The sequence below is a fragment of the Camelus dromedarius genome, chromosome 9 (genome assembly GCF_036321535.1).
Source record: "Camelus dromedarius isolate mCamDro1 chromosome 9, mCamDro1.pat, whole genome shotgun sequence".
Classification (NCBI taxonomy): Eukaryota; Metazoa; Chordata; class Mammalia; order Artiodactyla; family Camelidae; genus Camelus; species Camelus dromedarius.
In genome coordinates this window covers 24,474,200-24,486,123 of record NC_087444.1, presented here as the reverse complement: position 1 = coordinate 24,486,123, position 11,924 = coordinate 24,474,200, and the positions used below count along the sequence as shown (strand labels likewise).

At 51.9% G+C, this 11,924-nt stretch overlaps 1 protein-coding gene across 6 annotated transcripts in view; it reads right to left on the bottom strand.

The window, feature by feature from the left end:
- Positions 1-3,860: 3,860 nt before the first annotated feature.
- Positions 3,861-11,924, bottom strand: part of MBTPS1 (membrane bound transcription factor peptidase, site 1) — a 47,295-nt gene continuing 39,231 nt past the window's right edge. For all 6 annotated transcript variants that reach the window (XM_064488926.1, XM_064488924.1, XM_064488927.1 and 3 more), the window contains 4 exons: positions 10,367-10,498; positions 9,181-9,307; positions 5,955-6,085; positions 3,861-4,707 (listed from right to left, as the gene is read on the bottom strand). In XM_064488926.1, the coding sequence (XP_064344996.1) occupies positions 4,511-4,707; positions 5,955-6,085; positions 9,181-9,307; positions 10,367-10,498 (587 nt within the window). In that variant the 3' untranslated portion in view covers positions 3,861-4,510. The remainder of the gene's footprint in view (positions 4,708-5,954; positions 6,086-9,180; positions 9,308-10,366; positions 10,499-11,924) is intronic.

The following is an 11,924-nucleotide window of genomic DNA, read 5'->3' as shown; positions in this document are numbered from 1 at the left end:
CCCTCAGAGCTTCAGATGAAGTAGGTCTAGGGGGCCAGGCACCAGGATTTCTATAAAGCTCCCCCAAGAAACACTCGCATGCCCCCAGGTGGAGAACCGCAGTTCTGAGGAGGGAGGGCCCCGTCACCCCCGTGTCCTTGAGCCTACAGCCCCTCCTTGGCCGCAGCTTTCTGCCCTGGCCTGATCTTCAGAAGGTGGCTTTATAAACACCAGGCAGAGGGAACCAGATGCTGGACTTTTCAGTTAACCTCCTGTGGGAAACGTATGACACACCCAGCGTGTCAGGCTGAATGGTCGCTCCCATCGATGTCCTTGTCCTCATCCTAGAACTAGTGGCTGTGTCACCTGGCGTGGCAAAAGGGACTCAAAGGCCAGACCTTGAGATGGGGCGAGGATCCTGGGTGGTCTCTGTGGATCCTAAATGTTACTGCAGGGACCTGGGAGGGGTCGGAGGGAGCTGTGAGGACAGAAGCAGAGGGTGGATGGAGTGGTCGCACTGAAGGTGGAGGGAGGGGCCGTGGCCAAGGGATGCAGGTGCCTCCAGCAGCTGGAGAAGGTTAAGTAAGGAGATGGATTCTCCACTGGCGCCTCCAGAAGGACCCAGACCTACCCACACCTGATTTTAGCACCATGAGACTGACTCTGGACTTCCAACCTCCAGAACTACAGGGAATAAATGTGTTGATTCAGCTGCCGCTTCCTGGTAACTTGTTACAGTGGCAGCAGGAAACGGACACACCCAGCACCCAAGTTCAGACGGTCCACACCTCCAAGAGGCTGGACGCCTGTGGGCACCCCCGCCGCTCCACGGCAGGGGTCTCCTCTGCAGAGCAGAGACCACAAGCCTTGCTGTCCCCTCCCTCTATTGAGGGGCTGGTGCCCCGGGTTATAATCTGGACTCCCACCTGGGTGAAGGAAAAGAAAACTGCATCTAGTGTTTGAAAGTAAAAGGAAGCATCTTCAAACAGGCTTCATGGTGACCTTCCTCCACCCACGGCGGCCACAGGCAGAAGCGGCAGGGAGGAGTCAGTGGCCAGACCGGAGGTGGAGTCCCTGGGCAGCAGGTGGGTGCCCAGCCCTGCAGGGCCACTGTCCCTGGCTCCTGACCCTGGTCCCCACCAATGTGGGGTCTGGAGGGCCCAACAGCCTCTCCTAGCCTCCAAGCTGGGGCTCCCACCTGGCCTGGTCACAAGAATTCCCTGGGGAGATTTGTGGGGGGTTCTGTGGTAAAATTACATAGGATTCACCATTTTAGCCATTTTAAAATGTACAGCTCAGTGTCATTTAGGACACTCACAATGTTGTGCAACTGTCACCACTACCTAGTGCCAGAAGATTCTCAACACCTCCCACTCATCCCCATTAGCAGTCCCTCCCCACCCTCCCCTTCCCCAGCCTGAAGCCACACTATTCTGCTTTCTGTCTCTGAATTTGCTTGTTCGGGACATTTCATATAGATAGAATCATACAATGTGTGGCCTTCAGTGTCCGGCTTCTTTCAGACAGAAGGATCCACCATCTTCTCAAGCCTCACCCCTGGGACCCAGCTGCTCACGGCGGGCATGTCCTGGGCCAGGCTCTGGCGCGGCTGTGACGCTGCCTTTCATGGCATTGCTGCTGAGCGTCCGTGTACATCATCCCCCATGAGGGGTGCCCTCCAGGAGCTGCAGGAAGCGCAGGACCCTAAAACCCTTGGGACCGTAACAACTCTCCTGTTGTTGACTTGGCCTCAATGTGGTCTGGGGGTCCAGGTGCGTCTGCCTCTGTCCTCGTCATGCCCCAACTCCGTGAACCTACAGATGACTGAACCCAAAGTACACATGTGTGCCCCGAGGCTGCCAAGCTGGTGCTCGATGCTGGGCCAGGGGCTCCACCAGCTAGAGGGGGAGCTGGTCTCTGGAAAGCAGGTAGGGCAGCAACGGGAACAGGAGGGCCGGTCCTGAAGGCCGGTGACAAGCATAGATGCAGACCTCAAAGGCCAGGCGAGGGGCCCTTTCAGCAGGTGCGGACAGATCTTGGAGATGAGGTATCCTCCCTGAGGCCTGCAGCCAGTGTGGAGACTAAACGCTCCAAAATGCTCCAGCTCAGCACTCTGGGGTTGAGAACTTTGTTTCACAACCACATGGCCCACAGCATTAGGATGGGCCTACAGTGGAGCTGGAGACTCTCCAGTTTATAAACAGTTCCTCTAATTCAATCATTCACCAGCATTAAATCTGAGAGACTTTGCATTCTCCAGATTGCAGGCTTCTCTTGAAAAATCAAAAGATGCACTGTCCTTGAGACAGGGCTGGGGCACTCCAGCGAGTTCCAGCCCAAGGTCCACTCCCCCCGGGGCCATGTCCTCACTCCCAGGACCTGCCTGGGCTGGTGGGACACCAGCTTACACGGAGCTGCCGGGCAGGTGCTGAGCTGGCCACACCTGTGGAGGGTAGGCAGGGAGACCAAAGGCTCCAGAACAAACAGGGCACCAGCCCCTTGTTCTGAGACGTCAAAGGTCCATGGACTGCTGTGAGGACGACATGCCACCAGGAGCCTAAATGCCAGGGGACAGAGAGAGCTCTTCGGGGCCTTCAGCAGTGCCTCTAAGTCCTCAATGCAAGAGCGGCCACGGAACGCAGCTAAAAGCTGCCAGGTCACCACTATGATCCCACGTCGCCTAAGCCCTTCCCGCTCAGACTGTCCTCACCTGTGATGTGAAGGCTGCTGTCTGGCCAGTTGGAGTAGAGAAAACAGACTGGACAGAGGGGGTTAACCATTAACAGACTGTTCTTGGATTAGGAAATGGTTTCTTAGAAATGGTCTGTAATAGATCAAATGGAGTTCATAAAAATGAAAAATTTTTATGCTTATAAGGATACCTTCAGTAAAGTGAAAAGATTATCACCAAGGAGCAAAACTATGTGCAAGTTATAGAGCTCATAAAGGACTCAAACGTGGGATACACAAAGAACTCTTACAAGTTGTTAATAAAAAGGCGACTCAATTTAAAAATGGGCAAAGGATTGGAAGGGTTATTTTTCCAAAGAAAATAAACAAATGGCCAATACACACACAGAAAGATGTTCAACATCATTACTCATTAGGGAAATAGAAATCAAGCCACAATGTGACATCACTTCACAATCGCTAGGATGGCTATCATCAGAAAGACAGGTAACAGTAAGTGCTGGCGAGGATATGGAGAACCGGAACCCTCATACCCTGCTGGTGGGAACGTAAAGTGGTATGGAAGCTTTGGGGAAAAGTCTGGTGGCTCCTCAAACAGTGAGGCATGACACTACAGGAGTTTACTCCAAGGTGTCTACCCAACAGAAGTGAAAACATATGTTTACACCAAAAGTGGTACTTGAATGCTCACAGCCACGCTATTCACAACAGCCAAAGGGTGGGAACAGCCCGGATGTCCATCAACTGAGGAACAGATTAAGTACAGTCCATCACAGGATGGTGTTATTCAGGTACAGGAAGGGATGAAGTACTCAGACAGCTGCAACACGGATGAAGCGCAAGAAAACACTGTGAAAGAAGTCAGCCCCCAAAGGCCACATATTGTGCCATCCATTTACATGGAATGTTCCGAGATAGCAAACTGCGGCTGCCTGCAGCTGCTGGGAGGGAACATAGGCTGACTCGCTACTGGGTATGAGGTTTCTTTTGGAGGCGATGAAAACGTTCTGAAATTATGGGGGTAACAGTTGCACAACCTTGTGAATTACACTAAAAACCATTGAATAGTACACTTGTAAATGGAGAATTTTGTAGTATGTGAATTATATCTCAAAAAATAGATTTAACAGGCTGATTCAGGCTGTCATCAAAGAGAAATGGACAGATGGAAAAAGCCCATTACACACTCATTTTTAGCGTCATACAGGTAATGCATATTTATTGAAAATTTTCTTCACCGACAATGGTGAGATCAAGACCCAAATTACAAAACATGATGGCAGTTGATACTTATAAAAATAAAGCGAAGGGCTATGTTTCACAGATTTGTGCAAGTTTCCTTCAAATCTCAGTCTGTCCTTTCGTTAAAAAGGAGATCATGGCATCTGTGTTATTCCTCATGATGTCATAGTAAAAATCTGCATTCCACTGACAAAAAAATATCTTTGCTTACAAACAGCACAAGTCTTTAAAGTGACTTTTCCCCAACAATAAATATAGAAAATAGCCTTTATCAAACATATCTCAGCTTGGTCAGAGCTGTTTCCTCCCCATCGGGGCGGGAGACCCAATGCCTCGAGAAGTTCCCCGAGTCTTTGGTGCCGTGGCGCCGGTGGCGCCTCCCTCGGGGCTGACCCTCCCAAGCCCCAGCCCTGACGCACTTCAGGACACACTGCGAGTCCGCTCACTGCACAGCGCAGGTCTGCTCAGAATGGCTCGAAGACGCCCCATGCATCCAGCTGAAGGCTGGAGCCCCTCCAAGCCGGCGGCCCCTGGAAACCCCACAGCCCCACCTGCCCGCCATGGCCATCAGCAAAGGCCCTCTGGCTCACAGCAGCCATCACACCGAGGGGGTCCTGGGTGGGTGAACCTGCTGCACGAGCTGTGGGCGCTTCACTCGGGGCTTCCTCCGCTTCGGCCTGCTCTTGGCCTTGTTGATCTGCACCACAAAGAAGGCCAGGACCACCATGGCTCCCAGGAAGGCAAAAACAGGGATGGTCTGGCCCACCTCCTGGTTGTAGCGGCCAGGCATGATCCCTGCAAGGGGACAGCGGAGGGGTGGTCAGGACGCCACAGAGCTGCACGGCCGCAGCCTCTGTCCTCGGAGGGTAGACTCATCGGAGACGCAATGCTAAAACCAACATCACCAGCTGGGCTTGCAGGCCAGACACATTTTTTAAACCTTAGCTGAAGTGACCCAGAGGATGAATGAGAGAGAAAGGCAGTTAAACTTGGATGAGAGGCTTTCTGGGAGAGTCAGGGGTGGGACATGCTCGCCTCAGAAACCAGGATGGCCTTTCTTCTGCCACAGACAACCCACGACAGGGATGCACCACTTCTGTTTTCATAAAAACAATGAACAGTAGATAAGTCTTGATGCTGTGGGGAGGGGGGCTAGTGTCACACTAGCCGGACGGGAGTAAGAGGGAGGCGGCCTGGCAGAGAGGCCAGGCGCTGGGCACACCCCCGCCGCTGAGAAAACCTTCCACACATGGGACTTGTGGTTGGAAACTGAGAGTGGCCACTGGAAGACACTTGGTTTGTACTGTCATAGGGCTTTGTACCTGGGCAATGCTGGGGTTCCAGAACTAATCACCATCAGTGCACCCCACGACCTGCAAGAAGGCCCTCAGGAGCCTGACATGAGGACACAGTTCCCAGGGTTGGGCCACGTGGGCTGAGGTAGCCCTTCCTGATCCCTGGACTTTCTGGCCACTTCCTGGACCGAGGAGAAATGCCCCCAGGGAGCTATACACTTGCAAGAGCACAGGGATTTCCAGAGCAGGAGAGGCACCCACACTCTGCTGGAATGACTTGGTCCGATCATCCCAGGTAAGGCACAATCTGCCTCAGATAGTCCTGTCAAGGCAAAAGCCATTATCCCTGGAGGGAACATCTGATGTCACCTGGGATGAAGGACACCCACCTCCGCATTTAACTGAGAATTTCAGTCCAGGAAGTTCCACCCCAGGTGGGCCAGGGCAGAGAATAGGTGGAGACCTCTGGGTTGAGAGTTCAGGGGCCAGACTGTGACAGCCAGCCAACATAAAAGGAATTCAAATCTGAAAATCCAGGTAGGATTTTCTGAGAGACAACGATGTGTTAATCCTTCAGGTATGCTTTTAGCCTTGTTGATTTGTACCACGAAGAAAGCCAGGACCACCATGGCATCCAGGAAGGCAAAGACGGGAATGGTCTGGCCCACCTCCTAGGGGAGGGAGGGAGACTATTCTGAACAAACCATAGTAACATTCAGCCCAATTGTAAAGCATTTAAGAACTGACCTCCGGGAATGTCCCAGGCACCACTCTCTCCGGGAGACAAGGGTCTCACTTGAGGGCGATTCGATCGAAAGTTGGGTAACACCACTTTGTCCAGGTCGATGGAGAGTAACTTCTGATGTTTCCAAAGATTACTTCAGGAAAACGGATTCAAACAAAATAAAAGTAAGCAACTGTACTAGCCCAGGAAGCTGAGCCAATACCTAAGAAACAGAAAATGATTTAAACAGAAATAGGAAATGATGTCCCATCCACATCTACCTAAATCCAACTGCCGACAACTGGAGGGACTGCTTCCAGGTCCCAAAATGGGAACCAGGGGTCAGTTCTAGTGGGTTTCTAACACTGCCTATACCGGAAACATGATCCAGCAGCAGGAGAGGAGACTGCACGTTACCCTCCGAAAGGCACTCGGGGGCGCAGAAGCTGAGGCCAGTTTGAGTGCTCACGGCCCAGCCAGAAGTAGCACAGAGGTCTCTGCCAAGAGGCAGCAGAGACAGATGCAAACAAATGTAGCAAAGGGGGTGGACCTGGTGCCAGGAGCAGCCATCACCTTTGTCCTTAAGGACACTACTGTCAGGAGCGAGAATAAGGCAGACACACAAGTGACCGAGTTATGGAGAGAAACAAACTAGGGAATAAAGGAATACACATCTGCCTTGCCTGCGGGGCCAGGATGTGCTTTGCAAAATGTACTGTACTCCTACGATAGCACCGTTATTCTTACTACTAATTCTGAGATCTGAAGAACCTGTTCAGGCCAACACAAGTGATAACTGAAGGAGAGGGGCTGGCAAGCCGCCAAGAGCAGCAGACGGCTTGGGAGGACACTGAGATAAGAGCAAATAAAGTAGATGGAAAATCTGAAGACTGTTCAGGCTAAAATGCGGGAAAGGAATAAAACTTATTTGCAAATTATGAGTTTCCCATTTTTCCACTTCGCTTCTTAACTCCTTAGCAAGTTGCTGGCATATCTCTTACTTTGGCCAAGTGAAAGCCAAGATGTTCAGTTCTACTGGCAATCAGGATGAAGATCAGCAGGGAGCCGGGAGAGCTGGGTCTGTAAAGAGGCTTTCTGAGCATGAAAGAGATAAGCTACTATCGCGTGTGTCCAGCTGGGTAACTGCTTGGAAAATGCCAATGAGTATTATAACCTATTCTGTTAAAACAGAATATGATGTCACTTTACATTTCAGGTTTAATCAGTCTGAAAATTAAACTGACGATGTTAAGTTGTGGAATCAATGACACTTAACCCTGTAGGTGAATATATATATATGCAGCTGTATTTTAATTTTAACAGCTGCTCTCCTGTTGTGGAAATGAATTATCTGGCAGTGGCCCTTTCTAGTTGAGCAGTGGTGGTGACAGCGTACTACGTTATCATTTGAGAATTTCACAGAGTCCCAGTGGGAGGGCAGAAGGTTGGCCTTGCCCAGGGGCTCCTCGTGGGTCTGACAGCAGCTGCTCTGAGTATGGACACCTGATGACTAAGGACATCAGGAAGTGCATCTTGTTTCAGAGATGGACCACACACCCACACTCAGCACTGAGCTTTTCCAGGGCTGCCTGGAGCTGTCCAGCACTGTCTCACAGTTCTGCAGATTCAGAATCTAGTCCCAGACCTAGGTTGCTGAGGACTAAGAATAACTTCCAACATGATGTGAGATGCGAGATGTGAGATAAAGGTGAAGTCTGGTGGGTGTACTAGAAGAAGGAATTCCTGAGGATGATGGTGAAAATCCAATTCCAGGAGCTACACATCATCAGCATCATTGATGGGCCAGGTTGGTACTTGATGGATTGTCTGATGTGGACATGCAGAGACCAAGGACACTGTTCTCTATTTCTCAGAGTCCTGAGCTGCACCCTGGAGAATAACTGGGTCTCAGGAATCTCTGCCAACGACTGTCCACCCAGTACAAACTGCTGACCGCGGCTGGAGTTAAAGCCTGGTTTGAATACTAGGATAATGACAGGTTATAAATAAATGGGATGTAAACATGGACTCTTATCAGAAATTTTGAAATGATGGCACGTTAACTGGAATGGAAAAGTACTCAGTAATTAAAGTCTCAGGAAGAAAACTGATGAGAAGACAACGTGACACTCCTGCAATTCTGTTTCCTATCGAGCGTGTTCTGAAGGAGACGTGTCAGTGAGTGATGCACTCAGAGCTTCCGTCCATGACAACAGTGAGGCTGAGGAAGCTTTGCGGCCCCTGCAGGCATCCTCCTCTCCATGGCTCACAGTGTAGAGGGTGGGTCTCTGTCCCCGCCACATACCCCCTGGCCACCCAACACCTGGACACACGGAGACCCAAGCAAGTAGGCAGGCTGGTGGGGGAGAGAAGGCAGGAGCCTCCCTCAAGGGCAATCTGCCACGTGCATGGGTTGTGCAGCCTGTGTGGGGACAGTGTCTCGCAGCGCCACTGGACGGGGGTGGTGTGCTGCTTCCACAGCCGTGCCCAGGACGTGAACCCCTGAGTTATGGTGCCAGGACCCCCAATCGCGCCAGAGCAGGGTATTGTCCTGCTGGGATCAGGGATTCCAGAGAAAGAAACAGGGAGAGGGAGCAATCTGGACACAACTTGGAACCAGCGGGCTGAGCTGGCTGTCCTGCTCGAAAAAGAAATAGCAGTGGTCACTCAAATTTTGGCTTCCAAGAGGAAATGACCAAGTGAAGAGATCGTATTCAATGGAGAAGCAGGCAGATCAACAGTGTCTGGGCCTGTCGTGGTATAATGTCACTCTACCAGGGACAACACTCAGCACAAGGAGAGGGCATAAATGTGACCCCAGCTTAGCTCCGAGCCAGAACTCAGCTCCCCTACCAAGTCTAGACCCCCTGGTCTGACAAAACAAAGACCCAGTCTGTATTTCAGAATCAACAGCACACACAGGGAACACTGAACTCCTGAGTCCCAAACTGAAGGAGCCAGAGCTTCCCTTCCAGTGACATTACTGGCAGATCACAGCTTTTTAAGCAAAACCCAATCAAACCGAACGGAAGACTAATTACCCAAAGCACTTTTCATGGTGGAGACCACCAGGGAACATGGTTCTAAAGGTCAACATGGGGGCCTGCTAATTTAAAAAACCATCACAAAACGACAAGCTAGATTTGATTACTCCATAATGATGTCAGTAAAATTCAATTCCCTCTTATTAAAAAAAAGAAAAAGGGCAATGAATCATAAACCCAGCAGAAGGAGTGGAAAAGCACCAACCTGGGAGCCGTCTCATTTAAAGGCTGCGGCTTGGCCCACGACAGGTGCGGACAGGCTGGCAGTGCCCGTGGCTCAGGACCTCCCAGCCGGGCCTCAAGGACCTTGGAGTACCGGTGCAGGTGGTTCCCTGGGCAGCGCCACGCCGACGATAGGGGAGCACCATTGTTGAGAAGATGCGGGGGGAAAATGAGGCTTTATTAGTCATCTGGCTGCTTTCTGGCTGTCAGGCCCACTATGCACTGTTAACCCGTCTGCCAGGTGCTCAGGAGTGAGGCCTTGAGGTGCCCTCGCCCCTGCCCCCAGTGAGGTGCCCGCTGCTGAGGGCATGTGAACAGATCAAGACAGCCTGTCCTTTTCAAGTGGCCACACTGTACACACGGCAGTGGCCACGCAACCCTACTGACCACAATTATACACATAAGGCCACACACGAGGCCTCTAACCTGCAGATGAGCTTCATGGAAGCAAGCTTCTCAAGTATTAACTTCTCAGGTCAAAAATAAAATCTGCATTTTCAACACTTCCTTTATATCTTAGCTCTGTGCTGCCCAACGCTGTAACCATTGGCCACACGGGGCTACTGAGCAACTGAAATGGGCGAGTGTCACAGAATGTTACATAATATTCGGTGACCTAGGCTAAAGAGTTTTACTGCTATGAACGTGTTTCCTTTTACTTCTTTAACGTGGCTACTGGGGACACAGAACTACACTGCAGCTCACACTGCACTGCTATGGACAGCCTGTAGGGATGCAAACTCAGCCTCAGGGCCTCGCAGACCAGGCTCTGCTGAGTGACTACCCAGAGGTCCCCCGCTAGGCGACCTGAGTGGTCACTAACCTCTCGGCTCCCAGTTCTTCTTCTGAGAACCAGAAAAAACAGCACCTATTTTCACAGGGTTCTGAAAGGCCTCAGAGAGTAATCTGGGTAGCCTGGTGCCTGGTACCCAGGGAGTGCTCCAAAATGCCAGCTGCTCTCCCCAGGAGCCCAGGCGCTCACAACTCGTCTGGTCTGAGTGGGATAGCACCACCTGAGCAGCGGGGTGGGCCCTCGGCCCTGCTCCCCGAAACCCCTGCCCGCTACAGGTGCCCAGAGAGCTCAGTGGTGGCTCTGCAGATTGGCTCCGCCTGCCGGTGGACAGGACGACATCCTGGAGCAGCCTGGGCCAGCTCCTGCGGCCACTCACCTTCCATCCTCTCCGGAGGCACCGAGCCTGCTCCGCTGGGGGGGCGCTGCCGATCCCCTGAGTGGCTGAGACTGGGGGGCGTCACCCCATACGCCGTGTACTGAAGGAGCGCGTCCAGCAGCCAGAAGCAGTCTGCGGGTTCAACAACACACTGCTAAGGAACTAGACTTTGTTGAGACAATTGCTACATGACAATACAAGTTAGCCTCCAACGAAGGGAGAACAGGACGTGAGAAGATGAGGTCAAAGTCCACCCCTATTCGTGTGACATGCATTCTCCCGGTCAGTGGTAACTGCAAGGACCACGGGCTTCACTCCAGGCCCAGGGTTTGGGCATAACAGCTGCCCGGGCGCCACTGGGCTTTGGGGCCCTCACTGATGGAAAGACAGGGCTCACTCAGGGACAGTGGGACCACGCGACACCACAGAGAGAAGCACCACCCAGAGAACGGGGCAGCAAAGCTCCCACCAACGCCTGGAGGTGTCCTGGGGGAAGGAGCTAGATCTTCAGCACAATGGCAGAGCCAGGCCACTGTGCATGTACCACAGGGAGGTGGGTTCAAGGTCAACACAAGTGCAGAGTCCAGTAGTTTGGGCTGCCCTGAGTCAGCGAATCCCAACACAAAGGACAAGAGCAGAAGGCGGCTAGTTATGTCAGGGGGACTTCACAGGGAGTCTAGGTGTGGGGCAGTGATCAACAGCCCTCATCATAGCCATACAGATGGGCCCTCCCTATCAGGGGACTGAGGAGCCACATTGACTTTAAATTTGGGGTCACTGCTTCCCACCTGTCTCCCTGCATCCGCCACTCCCCATCCCATCAACACCAGCTGGGGCAGAGCAAGACCCAGAGAGGAGACACCAGGAAGCACATGTCTCACCACAGAGCACCCTGGTCAAGGGCTCAAAGCCCTGAAAGCTGCTCCAGGAGGCCACATGACATTTAAGGACCAGGATAGTCTCTCAGGCATTGACCATTTTAATAAAGACTCTCACTAGAGATCTCAGGTCTTAAAAGACAGTCTCTGAAGAAATGAAACACTAATCTTTCAACTGTGACTTTAACCATCACTTTTGATTTTTAAAAAGACCAATCATATTCTAAGAATTTACGTGAAACTCTAGGACCTAGTCACTTAACCTTCACATGAGAGAGAGAAAGGGAGAGGAGGATGGAAAGGGGATAATGGGGCACTGAGAGAGAGAGAGAGAGACATTGAGAGAGAGAGAGAGAGGTGCCCCACAGACTCCCAGCTCCTCCTCGAGCAGCCTCATTGCCTCCAGTTAAGCCTGATCACCATCTGCAAATATGAGGATGACTCCCAACCCGCCCCCAGTCCTCCCGGGACTTAGAAGACTAGGTTTTGGTCCTGGTCCTGTCTTTATCTCACCAGGCAGAGACAGAATACTTTCCATTCCTCCTTTACAAAACAAGAAAAAGAGAAGTCTGGGTCCAGGCTCAAACCCCCAAATTTGAAGGATGCATCGAGAGATGCTGAAAAGGAGGAGGGATGCAAAGGACTAGTTCCCCATCCCCCGCCTCCCCCTCACACCCAAA